At 47.5% G+C, this 25,077-nt stretch overlaps 1 protein-coding gene across 2 annotated transcripts in view; it reads left to right on the top strand.

Annotated features, from left to right (window-relative positions):
• Window positions 1-6,682: 6,682 nt before the first annotated feature.
• The window catches only part of ZRANB1 (zinc finger RANBP2-type containing 1), a 94,044-nt gene continuing 75,649 nt past the window's right edge, over window positions 6,683-25,077 (top strand). Inside the window, exons 1-2 of one of the 2 annotated variants that reach the window (XM_056795288.1) lie at window positions 6,683-6,792; window positions 6,909-7,075. In XM_056795288.1, the coding sequence (XP_056651266.1) occupies window positions 7,002-7,075 (74 nt within the window). In that variant the 5' untranslated portion in view covers window positions 6,683-6,792; window positions 6,909-7,001. Of the gene's footprint in view, window positions 6,793-6,908; window positions 7,076-25,077 lie in introns of those variants that run through there. The other variant, XM_001362070.4, reaches the window with a different exon arrangement.

Raw genomic sequence — 25,077 nt, 5'->3', positions numbered from 1 at the left:
CCACCAAGGACTTGCCTCGTTTTCCCAAGAACAGGTCTTATCACCATACTGGTCTTAGTCCTTCTCTGACAATGTTACTAATCTGGTCAATCAGGGAAATGTCCCATATTTAATTGTTCCAGATGTGTGCTCGCAGATTTCTTTCCATTTTTTAATCCTTACCTACTGTCTTAGAATCAATACTAAGTATTGGTTCCAAGGTAGAAGAGTGGTGACTTGCCTAGGGTCACACAGCTACAAAGACTTGTCTGAGGCCAGATTTGAACCTAGGACTTCCCATCTTTAGGCCTGGCTGCCCCCCCCCCCCCCTTCCAGGTGATGCTATTTCAAAGAAGGCATTGAGAGGTCTTGGAAACAAAATACAAAACAGGTGAAGTTTTCTGTCTTTAGAAATATACCCTCCTGGCTATGGCACGTGGACATGAGAAATAAGAATGTTGGGTTTTTCCTGGGTTGGCCGCCACGGCCCTACGGAAACCTCTTAAGGCAACGATGTCTACAAGTCAGCTCCATCCATCAGCCCAAAAGTGGACTTCGAAGCTCCTGCACATGTACACTCAGTGGAGCCCTAACTGCAGATTTCCAAGAGGATATTTGTCCTCTTGCTTAAGAGCTAGGTGTAATTAGGAGATGGCAGTGGGTGAGCCCACTGGCTGAGGACAATGATCTCGGGCTGGGCTCGGCTCCCACATTTATTTTCAGCCACAGACATTCATCCTGGGAGAACATCCCCATCGAATCACTCAGCTCCAATTTTGCCATCTCCCAGATGAAAGCTTTGGTCTAATGGAAACAGGCTGCTGACAAAGCTTCCATGAGCATCAAATGATCCCCTTCCCGGCCTCTGAAATGGGCATCAGCAGCATCCAGAGAGCACCCCTTCTTTCGCCCTAGTCTCCTATCTCTCCCCACTGGGTGATTATGCCTTAACATCTCATCAGCTGATAATGGAGCGTCTGGAGCCAGCTCAGTGGGTGCCCACAGCACATGCCATCTTGGGAAACTCTATGCCATGTGGAGAACGCGGGAAGGAAAACATCCCTGTGAGAGGGCTGAGCAGGATGCTGCCTTTTGGACTTTTCCCGTGTATCCTCGAAAACCAAACTTAGAATAAGAGCAAAGAAGCATCCGTTGAGCAGGCCCCGTGTGCCAGGCACTGCCCTTGTTCTGGGGATACAAGAAAGGCCGGAGACAGTGCCTGTGCTCAAAGAGCCCTCGCTCTAATGACAACTAGGTGCAGGCGAGCTAGGAACAGGATCCAGAAGAGATACTCCTCTACGGTTAAGGCTTCTTGGAGGAGGCGAGGCTTGAAGGAAGCTGGGGAGGCAGGAGGCAGAGATGAGGAGGGAGAGAATTCCAGGCAGGGGGCACATCCAGGACAAGTGCTCAGTACTGGGAGATGAAAGCCTCACCTGACAAAGGAGGCCAGGATCACTGTGCCAGAGAATACACGGGGGGCTGTAAGGTATAAGAAAACTGGAAAGTAGGGACAGGTATAGCCAGGTGGCTTAGTGTATTGAAAGCTTAGGCTCAAGTATGTCCTAGCTGTGTGACCCTGGGCAAGTCACTTCACCCCCATTGCCCAGCCTTACCGCTCTTCTGTCTATTGATTCTAAGATGGAAGGTGAGGGGTTAAGAAACTGGAAATGTAGGAAGGGCTTTGAACGCTAGGCAAAGGATTTTATGTTTCATTCGAGGATGATCAGGAGACCCTGGAGTTGATGACTAAGTTTGTGTTTTGGGAAGGTCCCAATGACAGCCCAGTACAGGACCACCTGGAGGGCTCCTCAGCAATGTGTTCCAATGGTGCCAGCCTGAAGGGAGGAGGACCTACAGCACAGGGATGGCCATGAATGATGAAGAAAGAAGGGATGTGGGGAAGCCAGATTGACAGGATGGGGCCACGCACTGGTCCAAGGAGCAGAACCCTGGCTCCTTTTTCCTGTTCTCGGAGCCTCGTGGGTTGACTCATGAAACGGAGGGCACGCGTAAAGTGACTGTGACAGTGTCTCACAACTAGCTTACAATGGAGCTGAGACCGGGACAAAAATGTCCTGACCTCCTTCACAGGAGCCCAGAAGGAGCCCACAGAGGCCATCAAGCCCCGTCCCTTCATTTTACAGATGAGGAAACAGACCAAGAAAAGCCAAATGACTTGCTCAATCCCAGACAGCCAGGTGGTTAAGTGTCTGAGGGCAGATTCAAACTCAGTGCTTCCTGACCCCAAGTCCAAAGCTCTAGCCACTAGGCCCCTGGGGCCTTCTGCTCAGCCTCAGGGGCTTCCCATGCCTACAGCCCCAGTTTGGGTTTGGGTCCCAGAAGCACAGGCCGCTGCTCATCCTCTGATTATTTTTACTGAGCACATTTTATCATGCGAATGTTCCCATAAAGATGCCCCGATGAGATGCTGACGGGAGATTGTGTAATCAGCTGGGTCTGAGCAGGCTCACTGGAGCCTGAGCTTGGTTGGCGGCACGGCACGGGGCAAAGGGACTGGCTACCTCAAAGCCTTCCCTTTTTATCCGCTAATCTGTTTAACTGGGACAGAGTCCATTGACCTCATTTCCTACCAGGGGATCTGCAGGCATTGTCCTCACATCAAGCGAGGCAGAGAACGGGGCTGATTATTCTAAACAAACCACTTTCCAGAATGATGGAATCTTAGAGCCGGGAGGGTCCTTGTCGTCGTTCAGTTACGGTTGTGCCAATTCTTTAGGACCCTCTTGGGGTTTTCATGGCAGAGATACTGGAGTGGGTCGTCATTTCCTTCTCTGGCTCATTTGACAGATGAGGAAACTGAGGCCACCAGGTTCAGTGACTTGCCCAGGGTCACGCAGGTGGTCATTGTCTGATGCTGGATTTGAACTCACTAAGCTGAGTCTTCCTAACTCTGGTCCCAGCACTCTCTCCACTGGGCCAGATGAGGCTGTCTAATTAACCTGATCCCCCCAAAGTTCCCACGTCCCTTCAGCCAGCTTCTACGGAAAGGCCGCTACCAAAGGAGAAAGTCCTCCAGCACCTCCTGAGGCAGCCGACTTCTTCTGGTGGCCTCCCTCAGCCCCTGGTAGCCCACTCTAATTCCAACTGGGATCCCCCGCTCCATGGAGTTCCCCTTCCTTCATCAATGCCACAGCTAAGCCTGGACTCTCCACACGCCCAAGATATGGCAAAAAGACCTGCACGTGCCCAGTGTTGGGGACGGCCACACCGTGTAAGCCCAAGGTGGGCCCAGCTAGGTGGGGAGTGGTGAAACCACTCCTGGCCTCTGCATATTCTTGGGCCACAAAAAATGGTGAAAATGGACAGCAAGCCCCTTGAGGGCAGGGACTATTTTTCCTTTTTGTACTCATTTCTGCAGTGCACTATAGGTGTTTATTTAACTTATTTATTAAAAACCCTGACCTTCCATCTTAGAAGCAATACTGTGGACTGGTTCCAAGGCAGAAGAATGGTAAGGGCTGGGCAATGGGGGGGTCAAGTGACTCGCCCAGGGTCACACAGCCAGGAAGTGTCTGAGGTTGTCACATTTGAACCCAGGATCTCCCACCTCCAGTACTAGCTCTCCATCCACTGAGCCATCTCACTGCCCTCTTTCTTCTCCATCCTTCTTCACCTTAATCTCTTTCCTTTGTCCATTATGTCCAGTTTACCCAATCTATACCTTGTTTGTACAGAGTGGTTTGCTTGTTGCCTGTCCAAGGCAGGGACTGGACTGACTTGGCTTTCTTGGCTTACAGAGTGCCTTCCCTCAAGGAGTTAACCTCATGTGGGGGGAGTAGGTCCAGAAGATAAACAGCACGGACAGACTCAGGTTGCTTCAAGTCTTTTGCTCAAGCTGTTGTACTTTGGACAGTTTGAGGATGGGGATGGCCATAATGGGCCAGAGGACCAGAAGAAAGTCCTCGTGGAAGCCTGAGGCTGAATGAGCATTTGGGGCTGCCCCATAGCTCTCCCTCTTCCTACCGAGTTCCATTTCCAGACCAGCCATTCACGCCTCCCTTTCAGACAAAAGGCTGCCCCCCATTTGTGCCAGTGAATGTTGGCTGGCTTCTGCTCTCAGGCCGACGTCTCAGTTGTCAAAGGAATGGACATTTTCTAAGTCCTTCCCTCCTTCCCCCCCAGAGCAAAAGGGGAAGATGGAACAGGTCTACCAACTAAGGAGGGGGAAAGCAACGAGTCCTGCACTTGCCCACTGCTCTTGCCCAGCACAAATGACTTCACTGTTCCACTGAGGCCTCTGGAGTTTGTGAGGTCAGGGAGCTGAGATTAAACCAGCCAACATCTACAAAGATGGACTCTAGAAATCTTGTCTGACTCCTCAAACTGAGAGAATGACCAGCTCCCCTAAGAGACGACATGTGATTATTTTTCTGAATTCTTTCATCCAGCAAGCAGTTACTGTGGAAGCCCAATAGAAGGGCCTCAAGGCTCTTGGAACAAAAAGAGAGACTGAGAACAGTCATTTCAATAGGCAGCCAACCTGCTCAGTGAGCACGGGATCAGAGAGGGTATGGGCCAGGAGACTGGAACCTGCTGGTCCTGCCTGCGTATGCCTCTCTTCACAACTGGCGACCACTTCTGCCAGCCAACCAAACCCCCAGCTCTGTGTGTGTGTGTGTGTGTGTGTGTGTGTGTGTGTGTGTGTGTGAACAGAATTGGAAGATGGATTTCACTTGTCTGGTTGGGCTCCTGAGGGGCAAGAGGAGTCATGGGAGGAAGATGCCATTTGGCATTTTGGAGCTCAAAGTCGGGGCACACATTGTGTTGCAGCAATCTCAAAGCAGAAAGAGGGGTTCCCTCTCCCCAGAGGCCTTCAGAGAGCAGCTGAATAAGAGCTTGTTGAGTAGATTGTCCATGGGATTCTGAGTCACGAGTCTGACTAAATGTCATTTCTGATGCTGCTTCTGATCAGAGAATCTCTGGCTCTGTTCAACATGCTAGCATAAGAGAAATGGTTCACCTTCAATGTGATCTCTGGACATTTATAGATCTGTCTCTTTGCCACTTAGGCTCCTAGAATTAGTTGTAGAACTGGGATCTCAGAGGCTGTCCAATCCAGTCCTGAGACCAAGGTCACTAGTAGAATTAGGATTCGAACCCCCATCTTTTGGCTATAGACCCAGCACGTATTCCTTTGCTCCAGGCCACCTCCTCATTTCCCACCTCCTCATAACCTGATTTCTTTAGCAGGACCAGTTATGAACTTAGAAGTGTTTGTACCCCACCCCACCTGAATGTAGGGGACGGGGAGCTTGGAACCATCTTTTTCTTTTATAGGGTTGTTTCTGTTATTCTCTTGATTTTCTTCATTTAAGATTCCTCATATGGGTTCATTGGCTCTATTGGATTAACAGCATCGGATATATTTGATGATTTTCATGTGCATTTTTGGTTCGTTTGGACAGAAAGACCAACGTAGACATGGCAAAAATATCTACAGGCCATGGGAGAAATTACACAGGACAAAGCATCCTGAATTTGGAGTCGGAGGACCTGGCCTCATTGACCACGTGTATGAGGTTGGGCAGGTCACTTGGCTTCTGGGCTCCAGGTTCCTCATCTGTGAAATGAGAGGATGCACCAGTTGGCATTGGAAGTCTCTGCCAGCTCTCTGTCTCTATGGGATCCTTATTATCTCTTTCCAGCACATTCTGTCATATGCCAAATCATCTACACGAATTCAATATCACCTGTGCACTCACACTGTTTGAATTGGAAATTTGAGAGTTAGGAATTCAAGGGAGGAGCAGAAACACCTAGAAAAAAAGGGGAGCTACCCCAGGCTTGTTGCACCCTGAATTCACTTCTTGTTCAGCCGTGATTCAGTCGTGTCCATTCTTCATGAACCCAATTGGGGTTTACTTGGCAAAGAGAATAGAGCAGTTTGCCATTTCCTTCTTGGTTCATTTAACATATGAGGAAACTGAGGCCAACAGGGTGAAATGACTTGCCCAGGGTCCCATGGCTAGTGTCTAGGACCAGATTTGCTTGTTTGTTTTTTTAAATCTTCACCTTCTGTCTTAGAATCAATACTGTGTATTGGTTCCAAGGCAGAAGAGTGGTAAAGGGCTAGGCAATGGGGGTGAAGTGACTTGGCCAGGGGCACACAGCTAGGAAGTATCTGAGGCCAGATTTGAACCTAGGACCTCCTGTCTTGGGGCCTGGCTCTCCATCCACTGAGCCACCCAGCTGCCCCCTGAGACCATATTTGAACTTAGGAAGAGGCACCAGGCCTGGCACTCTATCTGCTATGCCACCTAACTGCCTTATATTTACTCAGGATACACCAAAGTTCACACCTTCATTTTCAAATGAGGCCCCCATAGAGTAAATCTCCTTTTTTAAAAATTTCTCTCCTTTGGATGTCGCTTGTATTTGTCTGTATGTGAACATGTTTCTCCATTAGAACATCAGCTCCTCGAGGGCGAGGACCGGTTCATTTTTGTTGTTTGCTCAGGGCTTGGCACACAGTAATGCCAAACGAATGCCTACAACTTGATGCCATACATCCTTCCCCTGCTGGCTTTCCAGTTTGCTGTCCCTTTAAAGAGCCTGGGTCTTCTGATGACAGCACAGACCATGGATAGTGATGCTTCCATAATGACTCCCTTTTTAGAAACTCTGGTCTTCATCAGGAATCCTGAGTAACCTTTCCGTTTCTGAAGTCACCTTCTCCAGAAAGTCTTTCCTCATTCTCTTGGGGGGGCCCGAAGGCTTTGCTCTCCCCCTTTCCCCTTGACCTTGTCTTTAGGTCTTGGTTTCCAGGCTGGAGCTGCCCCCCATCAGCTCCTGGTGGGCAGGGACCGATTCCTTTTTGTCTTTGTATCCCCAGTGCCTGGCACGTAGTAGTCACTTAGGAAAGGAAATGCTTTGTAGACCTGAAGAGGATTTTCTCTTCTTTATTATAGCTCTGGCTGCTGTTTACATGCTCAGGAAAATCTGAGAATGGGGAGCTTGTGGTGGCTCAGGTTAGGCCCTCTCGGTGCTTCTGGAAGAGAAATATGGGGAAGGTGGAGCCCCAGGCTCGCCAGCTCATCAGGGCGTTGTTATGGGCATCAAGAAGCTCCAGGGTCAGGTAAGTGTGTGCTGGCCAGGGTCACCATTCCCATACTTCAGTGGGTCTGGTCACGTGGGGTCTGGTTTGAAGAACCGACTCCATCGTGGGGAAACACGCTTCAGTGTAAGAGAGTATCATCACCAGGTGGCTCTAGATGCTAGCTCGCCAGTAGAGTAAGGAAGGTAGGTAAGGAGGTGCCCTAAGTAAAGGGTTAGGGAGGAAGTGGGGAGGGCTTTCAGGAAGGCTTTTTACATAGACTAGTTACTGAGGAAGGAGTCCTTTGTGGCCCGGTGTCTCCAGGGAGCTGAGGTCACTTTACCCACAGTCCACTTTGGCTGCATGGCCCATGATCCTCTCTGTTTACCCGCTGGGAGGGGGCAGCAAGCTGCCAGGTAAGTGAGATGCTAATGAATGCTAAATGCCCAAGGGCAACTTCAGGCCAAATTTTGCTCTTTTCTGCACTGCTCTAAGGAAGGAGGTGAGGGTGGAAATTGAGCCTTGTTTGAAGTTGGTCAGTCCTGTGTGACTGGGAATCTGAACCCCCTGTACTTGCTGTCAGAGACCCCACCGTCACCACCACCACCACCACCCAAGGGCCCAGGTTATGTCTAAAGATGGAGTTTTCTCATCATTGTGAATCTAAGCAACCCACAGGTCTTCTCTGAAGGGTGGCCCCATTCGTAGCCCCCAGTCATCTAGCTCTTGTTTCTGTGTTCTTTTGATTATTTATAGCTACTTGGCAGGGTTGGTGGCACATTTCAGCCCACATCACTGGGATGATGCTGTGATTTCCATTTGGACGTTCCCTCCAGTAATGCCATCCCAGCTCATTCCTCCTCACCCATCCTGGACTACTCTTGTCTGTCATAGGTCTTCAATCTCGTGGCCACAGGAGGTCTAGCCAACATGCTGGGAGCCTTTCTTTACCTGGATCTCTTAACATTATACCCTGATGGAGCACCAAGACTGTCCCCTGGTTACTTCTTTCTCTTGCTGAATGACTGACATCTTTTTGACCAACTAAAAGCCATTTCTCTGATGACATTTTGTTGCCATTTCCCCATGTAATTCCTCTTTTGTACTGGGCTGTAGCCTTCTTGCACAAGCTTGAGCAGAGTCTCTATTGCCTTCTGGATGAGTCTCAGGCTTAATCTTTCAGAAATGGGGGGTTTTAGGCCTCATAGTTACAAGCAGCACTGGAAAGATACAGCCATGGAAAAACATGCGTTTCTGTGTCAAGGAATAACTGGGAGTCATTCAAAAGACTGAACAACTTTCCAAAGGCAAATCTAGGCCCTCTCCTACTGCTCTTCTATTCTAGGCCCAGCTTATATCTATTGGAGAGGTCAATTTAGCCCCTATTCCTTTCCCTTTCCTTATTCCTATCTCTAATTCCTATCTTCTACCATCTATCTATCTATCCATCCATCTATCTATCTATCTATCTATCTATCTATCTATCTATCTATCTATCTATCTATCCATCTACACATCTATCTATCTATCTATCTATCCATCTATCTATCTATCTATCTATCCATCCATCCATCTATCTATCTATCTATCTATCCATCCATCCATCTATCTATCTATCTATCTATCCATCATCTATCTATCTATCTATCTATCTATCTATCTATCTATCTATCCATCTATCCATCTATCCATCCATCCATCTATCTATTTATCTATCTATCCATCTACACATCCATCCATCCATCCATCCATCCATCCATCTATCTATCTGTCTATCTATCTATCTATCTATCTATCTATCTATCTATCTATCTATCTATCTGTGTCTGTCTGCCTGTCTGTCTGCCTGTCTGTCTGCCTGTCTGTCTGCCTGTCTGTCTGCCTGTCTGTCTGTCTATCTATCTATCTATCTATCTATCTATCTATCTATCTATCTATCTATCTATCTATCCATCTATCTATCTATCTATCCATCTATCTATATATCTTTCTATCTATCCATCTATCTATCTATCTATCTATCTATCTATCTATCTATCTATCTATCTATCTATCCATCCATCCATCTATCTATCTATCTATCTATCTATCTATCTATCTATCTATCTATCTATCTATCTATCCATCCATCCATCCATCTCTCTGTGTGTCTATCTAAACCTTTGTATTGTTCATCCAACTGAACAATAGGCATTCTGTGTAGATGGTTAGGTCCAACCAGCCTTGACCCCACCTTGATCCTTCTCCACTTTATCAAGATTGTGCTGGCAGTGATGCTAAACTCAGATAGGAATAGGAGTCCCTAAACCATACATAAGGTTCCATGAGGGCCACATACTGACTTTAGTTTATTTCATATTAATGTTCTCGATGTCTTATTGTATTTTTATTTTGTTCCAGATTTCCCAGTTATGTTTTAATCTGATTCCTGCTGTGCTCTGGGGTGTTGTGGGCTACATAAGGGCTGTTGTCTGTATTTCAGATATGTTGCTGGTTCCCCCGCCCAACCCCAGGGTGGGGGTACTAAAATGTTAAGAAACATCTTATTGGACTTCTGGATGGAAATACTTGAGTCTGGTCAATTGGCAGTTAAATGCCCTGATTTGGATGAAAAAAACTTTTGTGTCCTACACTCTTCGTCTCAGTCAAGTTTAGGCTGGAACCTTTTACTTGCCCAGTTCCTGAATGAGTTAAATTAAAAATAAAACAAATAACCCAAACAAACATTTAAATATCTACCATTTGCCGGGCATAATACTAGGAGTTGGAAATAGGAAGATGAAGTCTGACCCTGTCCCTGCCTTCAAACACTTCATAGTCTATCTAGTAAGTGTGTCGTCCAGGAGGCAAACCTGGGTCAACTGCTTGGAGGTCAGTTAATGCTCAGCACTATGCCGCCAGGAGGGTGTATGGGCATTCAGGGGAGACTAGCACGTCTGGTGTGAGCCCGATGCAGGGCTGCTCATCTTACCGTTGGTGCCCACCCGCCTGGCACTCAACTCCAAGAAGCTATAACCTGTGCAGTGGGCCGTGTCCCAGGAGAACCATGTTAGCAGTGGGCTACACCAACCAACAGGCCTCAAACCCATCAGTGAGTTAGAAGAGAGTCTGCCCCAAGCAGACTTCCCCTGGTGGAATGGGCAGATGAGAACAAGTTGTTCCCATGGCCATGGAGGTGGCGGAAGTAGGCACTGTGGAGCACTTGGAGCTTGGTCAGACATGGAAGTCATCAAGGTCATCCGCTGCACCCTGGCCCATCACCAGCTAGCCTGACTTTTGTCCTGCCACTGGACTTGGATGACTGGGAGAGAGAGAGAGGCCGATGACTGTGTCAATCTGTCTAACCTAAATCCAATTCATGCACAAGCCAAGTCATGCCCCTGTGATGTGATTGAAAAGGAAGGACAAATAACAATAGTCAGGGAGCTAAGACAGAGGGAAGATGGGAGTCATTCTCTTTGGGCAGATGGAGCAGAGAAGGGGAGGAGAGTGAAACAAGAGGGATTGAAGCCAGGTGGTGGAGGACCTTGACTGCCATGGCTAAGCAGTTTCTACTTTGTTAGTCATGGGGAGCCACAGCAGATGTTTCAGGTGATTCCTTACCAGGGAGGAGCACATCATTTTACTTCCTTTCTTTCCCAGCTATGTTGGTGGTATTGATTTGGAAATACACAGAAAAGTGCCTGAAAACATCACTAAAGTAAATGGTAAGGTAGTGATGGTCCCAGAAATGGGGATGGAAAATGAAACATTCCCCCTCTTCTCTGCAGAGAAACGGGATTCTGGGGGCGGAAAGTGGTACCCTGGCTGATGGGGTCACTCATTGTCTTGGTTGTGGTCACTCCTGTCATGGGGAGGAGCAAGGGGGATGGAAGAGTGGACGGAGAAATGATGGAAAGTCACTCTCAAGGCCTCAATAAACCCTTTTTGTTTAAAGAAAGAAGCATGTTGAAAAGGCTACGCTGGGATATCAGTGCCAAATCACAATGGCGGCATGAGTGGGCCGTGCGACTCCTTGGTTCGGATCAGAGGGTCATTTGGAAAGACTTCTCTAAGCTCTGGAAGGGCCTTCTGTTTCCAATTAGGCAACATTTCTTTGTGGAAAGTGCCCACGACTGGGATCTCAGGACCATAGATTTCTGGAACGGACTTTGGAGGTCCATGAGATCAAGCCCCATTTCCTAGAGAGCCTAAGCGACGGAGATGGCCCAGAGCGAGTAAGAGAGAGAACTGGAATTCAAGCCCAGGTCCTCCGCCACCACATCTTCCTACCAAACCACCCCGGGCTTTTGTCCCCCAGTTCCCTCGGCCTTCCCTTTCTTTGTCTGTCACAACTGCTCCCCTGTCTTTCTGAGAGCGTTGTGTGAAGATGGCGGGGAGAGAGATCTGTAAGTCTGAGTTCATCAGTAGAGGGAAGTCCCAGTGCGGGGACTTCCTCTATCAGTGGATATGGGCACCTTCTCTGTATAACTTCTAGTTAGATGGGCTTATAATCGCCTGGGATTCAGAGAGGGTCAACATCTTGCCCCAAATCGCACAGCTAAGTGGCTGGGCCAGAAGCAGGATTTGAAGCCATCTTCCCGAGTCCCCGGCACAGCAAACACACCACAGAATGCCATCCTTGATCTGCTTTAAAGGAAGGCCTTGGGCGGGCTCCAGGGCAGCTTAGCTGCTGCCCATCAGTACCCTCCGCGTTTGGAGAGGTAGAAGGACCTTCCAATCGGCCTCATTGCCCCCGCTCACTTCCCAGCTGAGGAGCCGGGCCGCAGAGCGGAAATGGCTCCGAATGGGACGGATTGGGGACAAGAACCCGGTGTGGAGGCAGTCCAGAGCCGGAGGATGCTCTGGGGACTCTTGGTCTCCCTGACCTGGCCCGGCCTGGAAACCCGCGACAAACTTCTATGACCCAGGCCGGCTTCTGCTGGCTGTGCCGGCCAATCCCCAGTGGCTCCTGCCTGTGACCTCAGAGATGAGGGACCAATCAGCTGCTCCCAAGGGAGAACCCCACCCTCTTCCCGGATGTTGGTGGCCCTCACCTGAGTCAAGTTGTCCCAATGTGGGCTGGCCCAGAGTGCAGGTGTGATGACAAGCCGGGTGCCCCGCCCATCAACTAGGGAGGCCTAGGTACAACTTGGGGTGCTTGTGGCAGGGCCATTTGTTGACTCCTTCTGTGACCTCGAGACCCCGCCCATTCCCTCCACTAGGTTCCAGGGGCCTCTATGGTGGGGTCCTTGCTCGCCCCTCCCCCGGCCCTGGTCATGCCATGGTAGGCCTTGTGCCTTTCTTTGTGTGAGTTAAAACCCGCCTAATAAAGGCCTCCTGCTTTAAGCATCACTGGCTGGTCTGACTCTTTGGTGAACACCTCTGTAAATGCCCAAGTAAGTGGAATGGCTGGGGAGGGGGGGGCCAGGCGGAGTTGTTGCACTTCGGCGGAGAGGAGAGCCGGAGGGCCGCTGGGGCAGCAGGAGGCACCTCCTGAATGACAGCCGGAAGGCGCCTGTTTCTCCAACGCTAGCCTTGTTGTTTATGTTACAGTCTAAAGCCAGGAGGGGACACAGTTCAAAGGCAAACTCAGTTCTAGGGTCGGTGGTGGTGTTCTGGCTCCACCTCGCCAAGGTCTGTCCTTGGAAGGAGACTTCTGGACGGGACCCTCTGATTAAGGTAGGAATCCTGGATGGCCCACCTAGGACTCCTCGGCTCGGCTCGGCCTCCCCAGCCCGACCTTTCCCAAAGCCTCCGAGGCTTTGCCTGTTGGGGATGATAGAGCCTTCCGGCTCCACAGTCACGCCGCCTTCCATCCCCCTCTCCAGCGCCATCATTTTAACCCCTGATGAGCTGGCAGTGACCCGAGGAGGGCCACCGAGAGGGAGAAGGCCTGGCCGTGTGAGGGCTATGCAAGGAGCTGGGGGTGTCTAGTTTGGAAAACAGACTGTGGGGAGGGCCGAGATGGCTGTCGTCAAGTCCTGAAAGGCTGTCAAGCGGAAGAGGGACACACGGACGCACTTTGCTCTGCTAGGCCCAGAGGGTAAGACGAGGGGGGGTAGACGTTGTAAGGCAGCGAGGGCAGGCTTGAGGTCCGGCCCAGCTTCTCAGTGGTCAGCGAGCCTTATTTAATGAGGAGGCCGGCCCAAGGGAGGTCCTGACTTCTAGCGGTCCGGTGGGGACGCTGAGGAGGGAGAGTGGCTGTGCATGGGCCGGACCACAAACTTCTCTATTTTATTTGAAATGTTCAAGTGAAAACACAAATGGAAGTTGCTAGGGAGCACCTGCTGGAAACGCCTCCAGAGACGTCTCCCCAGATTGCATTGATTGAGAACTGGGAGCTTGGTTAGGCCGGCTCCATCCCTGGAGGGTTGGCAGGGCCCTGGGGAGACGTCGCTAGACTGGACAGGATACCAATGAGTGTGTGGAAGCGGATCGGACTAGCCTGTGCTTTACCGTCTGGAGGTTCTCCATCTCCAAACCTTCTTGTTTATGCTGAGGGTGCCACCGTGCCCCGGTTCAGCCTGGACCGCTGCCAGGGCTTGCCCATTGGCCTTCGTGCTCCCAATGCTTTCCACAGAGCCACCAAAATTGTTATCCCGAGGTCTGGGTGGGACTGGGTCCCTCGGCGGCTTCTTCGGTAATTCTGGATCGGCTTGTAAGGCTCAGTTCCTGTCTCTTGCTCTAGACCCAGAGGGGAACCCTACATCAGGCACAGTCTGAATGTGGTGACCACATCCTGATCCTTCATTCCTTATTCCTCTACTTGGTTCATGCTTGGGGTTAAGCCTGGCTCCCCTGTGCACCTGTCCCAGCTAGGATAGCCTAGCTTGTTCCTGTATTAAACCCCTCTTGAGATATCACACTGGCCTGGCTTCAGGCCCCATCTCCTGGCACCAAGGAGGCCCCTCATAGGTCCTCTTGACTCTACTGAGTCTTTATTGGATCTCTTGCTCTTCTTCATTGTTCTGAAAGCAGTTCCTAGTGCGCTTCGGGCCTGTGAGTGGTTATTACCCCAGGGATTAAGTGTCACGTCTGCAGCCTGGTATTCAAGGCCCATCACCATCTGGTGCCCACTTTTCCTAGTCTTATTTCATTTCACTCCACCTCATTCTTTGAGTTTGCACCCTGGGGCTTTTCCCTGGAGATGTTCTGTGGATTCTTTTCTGTGTTCACAAGTCCTGGGCAATTTTCTCCCATTATTTCTTGTATAACGGAACGGTAACACCGATAATCCTTGGGTCATCTCTGTGCTCTGTCTCTGAGATCATTCTGCTTAGCTGGGATGGAGATCAGATTTTCTTTTCATTTCCTCCCCTTAGGCTTCCCGTCCAGATTTCCCTTCACTTCTATTACTCACATACCCGATCTAGGATTCTCTCTTGGGTTGGTTTGATGGTGTTACCACTGTGGAGTGGAGTGGAGGTGCCAACTGTTTGTTTAGTATTGCCAGCGACTGTCTAAGGTTCTGGGCAGAGAAGGACGGAAAGAAAACAATTCCTGTCCTCAAGGAGTTTCACAAGCAGCTCCGTGGTATCGTGGGGAGAGGACTGGGACAGGATGGTGCTATTTTGGTCGAAATAGTATAATAATTGCAATAAAATGAGTGAGATGGAGAATTCTATTGAAGTCTAGAAGAAAGGTTGCCTCCTGAGGCTCATGCTGGCAATGCTTTAAAGTACAAAAGGGGCACCTCTTTTGTATTCTATAGAATTGATATTTTGCAGAAAATAAGGCTGAGAAACTCCTGCTGCCCTTGACATGGCTGCATCTTAAGAAGATCAAAGAACTGAGTTAATATCTACTTCTGTGGAGCAGCTAGGTGGCACAGTGGATAGAGCATTGGCTTCAAGTTGAGAGGACCTGGGTTCAAATCTGGCCTTAGAGACCTCCTAGCTGTATGACCCTGGGAAAGTCACTTGACCCCCATTGCCTAGCTCTTGCTAAGACAGAAGATAGGGTTTTAAAAATAATAAAATAAAATAAAATCTAACCCCAGACACTTCCTAACCGGCTGACCCCTGGGCAAGTCACTTAAGCTCTGTTTGCTCAAGGTTCCTCCTTTGTAACATAAGGATTATAATAGATCCTCCCTTTGCAGAGTTGTTGTGAGGATCTAATGAAATAATCTTCATAAAGCACTTAGTACAGTGCCTAGAGCATAGTAGGCATTGTAGAAGTGCTACTTTTCATCCTTCCCTTCCCTAATTGGCATATTGGATTCATCAATGGATCACTACCACACTCTCCACCTTCAATTAAGTTCATTTCAATAAACATTTATGACTATAGTTAGGGGCAAAGCTCAGTGCCAGACACTGAGATACTGAGGAAAAATGCAGCCTTCCTCTTAAGGAATGTACCCTGTACTGGAAGGAAAGACCTAGGCAAAGCACGAGGAGAGATATGAGGAATAAAAGGCATGTACTATTGCTTAGAAGGGGGTCTTGGAAAGTTTCACAGGGCAGATGGCACCCAAGGTGGGACTTCAAGGAAGGAAAGACTCAAGAAGAGCTGGGGAAAAGGAGAAAATGATAAAAAGAAAAGCTTGACCATTGCTGTGAGCATAGACTCAGAACTTTCCCCCCTCTTTATTCCTCCTCCCTAGTCAGCAGACTAATATTTTCCCTCTTAGTCCCAGCATTATATTTCTAATTTCAATTTTTAAAGGAAAAAATTTTATTAGATTTTGTTATTATTAGAATTATTTTTATATAATATATAATATAAAATGATTAGAATTTTAAAGGAATTCTATAGATAGTCTGCCATTTCTGGCTACTTCTCCCTCTACCTTCCTTTCCTAGACTGGTTAGAAATGCTCCCCTTGTTCCCTCCCTCCCCCATATTTCTAAGCATGGCCTAAGAATCTCTAGGCTTTTCTTATGTCCTGTATTGAAGGGTTAACAATCTAGTTTTTTGAAATAACTTTGTCCAAGATATTTCTACTTTATGGTGTTGTTAAAGGACAGTGATCCTTTTAGAGATGGAGTGCTGGGCCCTTCCCCCACTGCACTCCCTCCCAGACCTAGTGCTGTGCCCCTCCCCATCACCAAGTGCTGGGAATGCCTTGCCCCTCACCTTAACCCCACACAGGGGAAGGAGGAAGTGCTCTCATTGGACTGCTGGGTAGAGGGGTGGGTGAAGTGAGGAATGTCTTCAGGCATGGTGCCAAGGGGAAAGGGAGCTCCTCAGCTTGAGTCCCTCTGCTTTTCCAGTAATGATCTTGGGGGTGGGGGAAAGGGAAGGTGGGTGAGGACCTCTGTGTGTCATCTTTGGCACACGTGCTGTAGGTTCGCCATCACTGGTATAGGATATATGAAATGTTTCCAGTTTCCCAAAAGTTTTTTTCCACATCTGTAAAATAAAAGGGTTGGACCAAATGACCTCCTATATCTCTTTCCCTTCCAACGCTTAAGTCTATGAGAGTGACAGTTCTCCTTAATGGAAGCTTCTTGAAGGCAGAGACTTTTTAAAATTGATATTGGTGGCCTCAGCACCTAAGTAGCACAGCTCCTGGCCATCAATCTATCAATGAACAAATATGTATTCAGCACTTCCTGTGTTCTGGGGCCTGAGAGACACATGTGTGAGAGATACAAAGACAAAAATGCAGCAGTTCCTGCCCTCAAGGAACTTCACAAAGACATTGTTGGAGTGGAAGAAATTAGATTGGATTTTATAACTGAGTGAACCCAGATTTGTGTAGCTTTTGGTTTGGATTTTAAATATCTTGATCCAGTTGCAGAGTCATCTTGTCAAGAGTAAGCCTTTCTCCTCATTAAATCGAAACTGTATTTTTTAGGACCACTAAGGCTACCTAGTGGTCAGAGCAAACTGTATCCAGTCTAATGCATCACCCGAACATTTGCCCTTTTCAAGAGAAATGGGTTTTCCAAAACATATCTGGGGAAAATGTCCAAGAGGAGGGCCAGATGACTCTGTCTTGCTCAAAACTATAGAAATAATTGCCAGGAGAAGAGTGACGCCTAGAAGAAAGGTCACCGCCTCCCAAGGCTCCTGCTGGCCATGTCTACAAGCACAAAAGAAGCAGCTTTTTCGCATTTGACAGAAAATCTGCACAAAAGGAGGCAGATAAATTCCTGCTGCCATGACAGAAATCCAGAGAGCCGCAGCACCGTAAGAAGGACAAATTTGTGGTGATATTTTTTCTACTTTTTTTTCCCCTGAGGATTCCTAAGAACCCTGCCAGGCATTTGGGACACTAGAAACAGCAAAGGGAAGTCAGCCTTCCAAGGTGTTATAGTCCAACCTGACTACAATGTCTCAGAAGAGGTCTGGGTTTCGCTCTATGCTTGAAGGTCTCAAGTGAAGATGAAACTCACTCCAGCCTCTTCAATTTTGAGCCAAGTCTATTGTGGAGAAGCTTTTTAAAAAAAATCTAACCCTGCGGGCAGCTGGGTTGCTCAGTGGGTTGAGAGCCAGGTTTAGAGATGGGGGAGATCCTAGGTTCAAATCTGGCCTCAGACACCTCCTAGCTGTGTGACTCTGGGCAAGTCACTTACCCTCCATTGCCTAGCCTTTATCACTCTTCTGCCTTGGAGCTAATACACAGTATTGATTCTAAGATGGAAGGTGAGGGTTTAAAAAAAAAGGTAAAAAAATCCCACCTTGCCTTATCTCTGCGATTTCTATTAAATTAAATTCAGGAAGCATTTATTAAATGCCTATCGAGTAGGGATTTTAACTTATTGCTTGGTTCACATCTCTGATTTAATTGAAATTCCTTGTTAGAGAAGGCATTCTAATACAGATTTGTCTCTTTTGTGCAATTTAGTCTCAGAGAATTGACTTGGGTGGCCCAGAGGTTAACTGGCCAACCCCCCAAATCTAGCTCTGACTCACTTTAGGCCAGGACTCTATTACAGTCACAGAATCATGGAATTGGAGAGTGGCAGGGGCTCTCCATGCTTGGGTTATCTAGTCCAGCCCATACACCAAAGGAATCTCCAAGGAATGATGATCCAGCCTCTGCCAGAAGACCTCTGAGGAGAGGAAACCCCCAACCACTCAAGGCAGTTCCCTGAACTTTGGGAAAGATTTCATCATTAAAAAACATTTTCCTGCCACCAGACTAAGATTTGCCTCTTTGTAATTTCCATCCGTTGTGTCTGGTTCATGGGAGAAGAAGACATCGAATTCTTTCTGCATGTACCATGACAGCTCCTGAAATAACTTAGAGTCTACTTTTCTCCATGCCCATTTGCAGCAACTAGTTTATCTCCTCCTCTTCCTCCTCCTCCTCCTGCGCCATGGACTCTAGGTCCTTCACCATCCTTCTGGCCTTCCTTTAGACACTCTTTAGGTTAACTTAAGTATCCTCCTTAAGTGGTAGTGGGCAGCATTGAACCCAGCCCTCCAAAGAAGATCTGATGAGGGCGAAAGACAATGGGGGCTGTGTCCCTCTGCATGTACTCCAAGACCACATGGGTCTTTCTGACAGCTATATTTTACTGTAGACTCTTAAAAAAACCCTCACCTCCCATCTTAGAGCCAATACTGTGTATTGGTTCCAAGGCAGAGAAGACGTAAGGGCTAGGCAACAGGGGTTAAGTGACTTGTCCAGGGCCACACAACTATTTGAACCCAGGACCTCCCATTTCTAGGTCTGTCTCTCTATTCACTGAGCCACCCAGCTGCCCCCCACTGCAGACTCTTCTTGAGCACTCAGAGGTCCAGGTCTTTCAGAATAGTTGCTTTCTATTCATTCTTTCCCCATCTTACACTTATGAGGTTGATTTTGTAAACTTGTGCAAGACTTGACATTTGTTGGTTGAATTTCATCTTACTAGATTTAGTCGAATGCTCTAGCCTTCCAGGCTCTGTTTGTGGACAGACTCTGTCATTTAGTGTGCTGGCTAGCCCTCCCGGCTTTGGGTCAGTTGTAAATTTGATGAGCACCTCATCTATCCCATCATTTATCCCAGTCATCTGTAAAAAATGTAAAATGGCCCAGAGTCCCGCCCATGTCCTTATGACCCGTCCCTAGAGATTGCTTGCCATTTTGCCATTGAACCATTAGCAGCTGCTCTTGGAGTCTGGCCATCTGAATCCTGAGACTGTTTGGGCCAGTTAACCCAGACCCTCATGACCTGCAGTGTCCTGCACTCCGTTCTGTGGTTCCATCCAGCATACAGGTGATGGCCTTCGGTATCCCCTTTGTTTGTCTATCCTTTACTTTACTGGACACAGACTGCTCTGATGGCCTCTTCTTTCCTGTTTTTCTTATACTTCTCTGTTTCTCCTGACGGTGATGTTGCCACCTACACACACCAACTGTGTGTGTGGCTCTTTCCTGTACCGCTTTAATGTTCAGAGCCTGAGTATGCCATGATCTACAATTATATAATTTTACAGGACGGATATTTAGGGTTAAAAGGTGGTCCTTCATTTCAGGAAGAAGCTTGGGATCATTAGAAGCATAGTCAGTGCCAGACACTCTACCTGGTTCACTGACCACCAGCAGCTTCTGTCCAAGATAGAGCCATTTATTGATGGATGTTCTTGTTGAGTTGTCCAACCAACTCCAAATAAGGGATTTGTGACCTTCTCACTGGGGGCATGCCTGCCCATTGAAGATCCGAGCCTTGGCTATCCTGTGTGGCCCTCATCCATGTTCTTACCTAAGTTCTCCCTGAGATCTGATCCCCTAATACATGGGGGATATTCCAGGGCATAGATACGGGTGACTGTTCATCTGTTTCCTTTTACTCTTGATCTCTGACTGGCCAATCTTTTTTTCCCCCAGTCATAAATTTCTCCGATCCGTTATACCACCTTTCCTTTGTATTTTCTTATCCACTGTGTGGTATAGCCCGCCTTACACAATCAATGCTTTTGAATTGTGCTACAGAAGATCGTCAGCAAGCAGATAAAATCAATCATTACTTAGAGAAATTAACTGACCATTAAAGGACAAAAACTGACGCTGAAGCTTAAATATCTTGGCCACAGAGTGTGAAAACAAGACTCATTGGAAGAGAGTAATACTGGGAATGATCAAAGATAAAAGGAGAAGGGATGGCAGAGGATGAGATGGGTAGTGGGTGTCTTGGAAACAACAAACATGAGCTTGGACAGACTTGAGGAGATAGTGGAGGACAGAAGGGCCCACTGTGATAATGAATGGTCTTACAAGGTCACAAAGAGTCTGCCACAATTGAACAGCCTGTTCACTGCCTTCATGTGCCTTGCCGATGCCCTTTGGTGATTCTCATTTCCAGGTCTTTGGAAACTCTAGCATTCATAATTCCTAGACATGTAACAATATTGGAAGAATATTGATATTTAAAAAAATAATTTTTATTTCAGGAAGATTCAGGTCATTGAAGGAAGTGTGTCGTTCCAAAACATGATCCAGTCCACTCTCTTCCTCTTCCCATTCAATTCCAAACTCATTGTCCCAGCTCAGTGTCTATTTATAGTGTTTGTCCAAGGTATATGTAATGACAGAACAACTGTATAGTTTGTTCAATCAACTGTCTTATAGACACTCTTCATCCCTTTGGTGTTTCCTTTGTGGATAGTTAGGCTGAAATCTTTTGTGATTATGGATCTCCTCTGGGAGGCTGTCCAAGGTTCTGGAGTTGTGGAATCAGCATGGACATGGGGAGAATCCCATCCTTTATTTTGGGAATTGCTCTTGGCTTCTACACTTGGCCCCTTCTGGAATGGTAGAGAATGCCTTTGGTGAGAAAATCTCTGCTTTATTTTTTACATAGTATTAACAAGTAGAATTTATTTTCTTCCGAGGACTTGCATACAATTGTGATCAATGCATAGGAATCACCTTGTTGGAGGAGAAACCTTAAAAAGATGTCTTCCCACATGGAATTCAACTGTTTATTTAATAATCAACAATGAGTTTATATCCAGGGTATTTTTAGTCAGTTTTGTGTGGTTAAGATTTTATAAATGATTACTTATGAAAGCCTGTCTAGTCCCCCTTACTGTTCCCATCAAGAGTGTCCTCAATGTTTGTGTAGATTATTCTCAGAAAGTTTGTGTAGATAGGAAGGTAATCAGATGGGTCAGTAGTTATTGATAATTGCTATCCTCTCAGTTGCCTTTGGGGGGGGGAGGGCCTTAATAAAAAGGTTCCAGATGTTTTCCATGCCTTTGATATCCTTTTCTCTTTCATAGGCCTTGAGAGTTGATAGTTCAATGCCCACAAAATTGTATTATCTCTGGTTTGGACATTATATACATGTGGTCTAATCTGCTTTTTCAAGTCGGTTTTCTTTAGCACCATTTCTGTCATCTTTGAGCAGCACAACTAAGGCTATGATGTTTGAGGTCAAAGATGGTAACTTCACTCTCCTTGACAGTGAAAAGAGCAGGTTATAAAGGGCCTTTGGTGGGCAGTGATTTATTTGAATCTCTTCCCAAGCTTTCTTCCAAGTTGTTTTTTGCTCCACTGCTTCTTCCTGAATTATAAGGTGACTCTTCCATGATCCTTTCCTGCAAGAATTTACAAATGTGTTTGTGTTCTGAACTAACATTGGCCTTGGCTGCCATCTCTCAGCATGGCAAGCACATCAAATGTTTTGCTGGTTGAGGTGATTTCTAGGCTCTTTTGGTATCCTTGTTATGGGGATTGCTTTGTGGTAGTGAAACTTTTTTTTTAACCCCTATCTTCTGTCTTGGAGTCAATACTGTGCATTGGCTCCAAGGCAGAAGAGTGGTAAGGGCTAGGCAATGGGGGTCAAGTGACTTGCCCAGGGTCACACAGCTGAGAAGTGTCTGAGGTCGGATTTGAACCTAGGACCTCCCATCTCTAGGCCTGACTCTCAATCCACTGAGCTACCCAGCTGCCCCCTTGGTAGTGAAACTTTTTAAGGCAATGGTTACAATTATTGTCAATATCTGTTCCTCCTTCCATTTCCCATTTCTCATCATCAATAGCTTGTCTAAATTAGTAAATTGTTCTAATTGTATGACATCTTTGTCTCATTTTTCTCTCTGGTTTTATATTGTTCTTCATCTTTGCTCTTATTAACACTAGAGATCCTTCTCTGACTTGCTTATTTTTGTTGTGGTGTGGATAGGTAGACAGGGCTTGTTGAGATTATTGTCATGTCATCTATATACAGGATAAGAGGCTTGCCATTTCCTTCTTCAGTTCATTTTACAAATGAGGAAACTGAGTCCAGTAGGATTAAGCACATTTCCCAAGGTCACACAGGAAGTATTTGGGACCAGATTTAGACTCAGAAAGATGAATCTTCCTGACTCCAAGCCCAGCATGCTATCCACAAAACCAGGCAGGTGCCCAATAAGAATCCAGATAGTCATTAAAACATGACTTCTTATCGTTTCATTTATCAGCATAACTGGTATGGTTTTGACATATGCATAGGCGACACAACATTGGAAGCCTTTAAAGTAACATTTTACTCCACTGAATAGAATACTCCCCCCCCCCCCCAAGTTAACAAGCATTGTGGGATTTTGTATCCACCACACCTGTCATGGAACTCGAACTGGATTGCCTTAAAAACACTTTATTTTGGGTAATGGTAAGGTCCAGGATTTTGGCTGAGCATCTCTCTTCTTTTCTTTACCTTGCGATTTGATCTTCTCACAAATGGATGGCTATGGTTAGTGGCAGTTTTTTCTCCCTTAAACCTATTGGTTGATTTGACCAAATCAGAACTCCTTGCATTATTTTGCAAAACTTAAAACAAACCAGAACACATGGATTTGATGTCATAACATGAAAGTACCATTATCCTATGTTTAAAAAATTAAAAAAAACTCCCTTACCTTCCATCTAGAATCAATAGTGGGTATTTATTCCAAGGCTAACGAGTGATAAGGGCTAGGCAATGGGCATTAAGTGGGTCACATAGCTAGGAAGTGGCTGAGATCAGACTTGATCCCAGGACCTCCTATCTGTAGTGTTGGCTCTCTCAATGCACTGAACCACCTAGCTGCCCCACTCGGTGTCCTTTTACTTAGAACTAAATTATACTATGGTACTTGGAGGAAAGAATTTGAATTCCAACCTTAGCTTTGTGTGATTTGGGGCAAGTCTGTTCCCCTCTTTGAGCCTTTTCTGGCCTTGAACCATACAGTATGAGTTGCTTTCCAGCTAGAAATCTTATGGAATATCTGAAAATTCCCAGCACTCTCTCTTTCTCCTCCACTTCGATTTGTCATGTGGGAGGTATAGAATAATCTTCCAGGGTCCTGGGCTTTCCATCTCTTTCCTCTTCTGAATTGAGGATTTTCAAAGGGAGCCCTGAGTCCAGTCCAGTCCGGCCCAATACTGGACTCTGTTTCTAGTTGTCCAGAAATGGGTTTTGGGGAAGGTTTGGCAACAGGACAGCCTGCAGCTTCTGCTAAGGGTATTCTGGTTTGGGCCAACTGAGGCATATTTTGCTGGGCTTGGAGTATCCCTGAATCATGGGGTGCTCAACGATCTCTTAGAGTTCCTTCCTGGTCTGTTCATGTTGTAAGGAATCTCCTAATGGGGATAACAGCTCAGAGCTTGTGAGGTATTGCTTAGCTTGGGGTTTGCTGGGCTAGAATTTCCAACTTCTGATACAGGTACAGGGGACCCTTCCTTCTGGTTGGTTTAAAGGACTTTTGAAGTGTTCCTTGATGTTGGGGTCCCCCATCACTTTCTAGGCTCCAAGTTTCAGATCTCTCCCTGCCTGATATCTCATGAGACCTCCCCAGTATCAGTATAGGCTAAGTGCCATCTATATACTAGGCGCCAGGGTTACAAGGGCAGAGGGAAAGGAAAAAGCATTTATTAAGCTCCTACTATGGGCTAAATGCTTTTCCAAATGTTATCTCATTGGATTCTCACAGCAGCCCTGAGAGGTAGGTGCTATTATTGCCTTCTTTTTCCAGATGAGGAAACAGATAGATGGAGATTAAAATTAAATGACTTGCCCAGGGTCACACAGCTATCAGGTGTTTTGAATCCATGCTTGAACTCAGGTCTTTGTACCCAAATTCAACCCCCCCCCCCCCTGCTATCTGGCTGCAGGGGAGGCAGTAGGAGGGGAAAAGAGCAGGGATAATAAGAAGGAGAATGGAAGACAAAGAGAAAGGGGAGCTGTGCAGGAGGTAGAGGGGAGGAAGGAGTGGGAGGGGAAAAATATCTGTGAAAGATACTGGGGAGAGCAGCTGGGGTGAGAGAGGAGGGAAGGAAAGAGCAGCTGAGGTGAGGGAGGAGGGAAGGGAGAAGCAGCTGGGGTGAGGGAGGAGGGAAGGAAAGAGCAGCTGAGGTGAGGGAGGAGGGAAGGGAGAAGCAGCTGGGGTGAGGGAAGAGTGGAAGAAGGAAAGAGCAGCTGAGGTGAGGGAGGAGAGAAGGGAGAAGCAGCTGGGGTGAGGGAGGAGGGAAGGAAAGAGCAGCTGAGGTGAGGGAGGAGGGAAGGGAGAAGCAGCTGGAGTGAGGGAAGAGTGGAAGAAGGAAAGAGCAGCTGAGGTGAGGGAGGAGAGAAGGGAGAAGCAGCTGGGGTGAGGGAGGAGGGAAGGAAAGAGCAGCTGAGGTGAGGGAGGAGGGAAGGAAAGAGCAGCTGGGGTGAGGGAGGAGAGAAGGGAGCAGCAGCTGGGGTGAGGGAAGAGGGGAAGAAGGAAAGAGCATCTGGGGAAGAGAGGAAAGGAAAAGCAGATGGGGTGAGGAGGGAAGAGAGAAGCAGTTGGGGTGAGGGAGGAGGGAAGGAGGAGCAGCTGGGGTGAGGGAGGAGGGAAAGGAGAAGTTGGGATGAGTTAAAGGGAAGAGCAGTTGGGTTGAGAAAGGAGGGAAGGGAGGAGCAAGGGGAGATGCAGAGTAGGAAAAGAGCAGCTAGCTTGGGTGAGACGAAGATGAACAGCGGGAGAGAGGGAGGAGGAGGATTGGAGGAGCAAGGGGAGGGGCAAAGGGAGGAGTAGTTGAGGTGAGGGAGGGCGGAAGGGAGGAGCAAGGGGCGGGGCAGAAAAGGGAAGGGGTAAGAAGGGGGAGGGGCGGAGAAAGGGAGGAGCAGCCCTGGTGGAGAAGGGGCGGGGCCGAGGTGTCGGCGAGCTCAGTATCCAACCGACTCACAATC

Source organism: Monodelphis domestica, chromosome 1, assembly GCF_027887165.1.
Source record: "Monodelphis domestica isolate mMonDom1 chromosome 1, mMonDom1.pri, whole genome shotgun sequence".
In the NCBI taxonomy this organism is placed as follows: domain Eukaryota; kingdom Metazoa; phylum Chordata; class Mammalia; order Didelphimorphia; family Didelphidae; genus Monodelphis; species Monodelphis domestica.
Note: the sequence above shows the minus strand (reverse complement) of the source record. Positions and strands in the feature narration are given on the sequence as shown.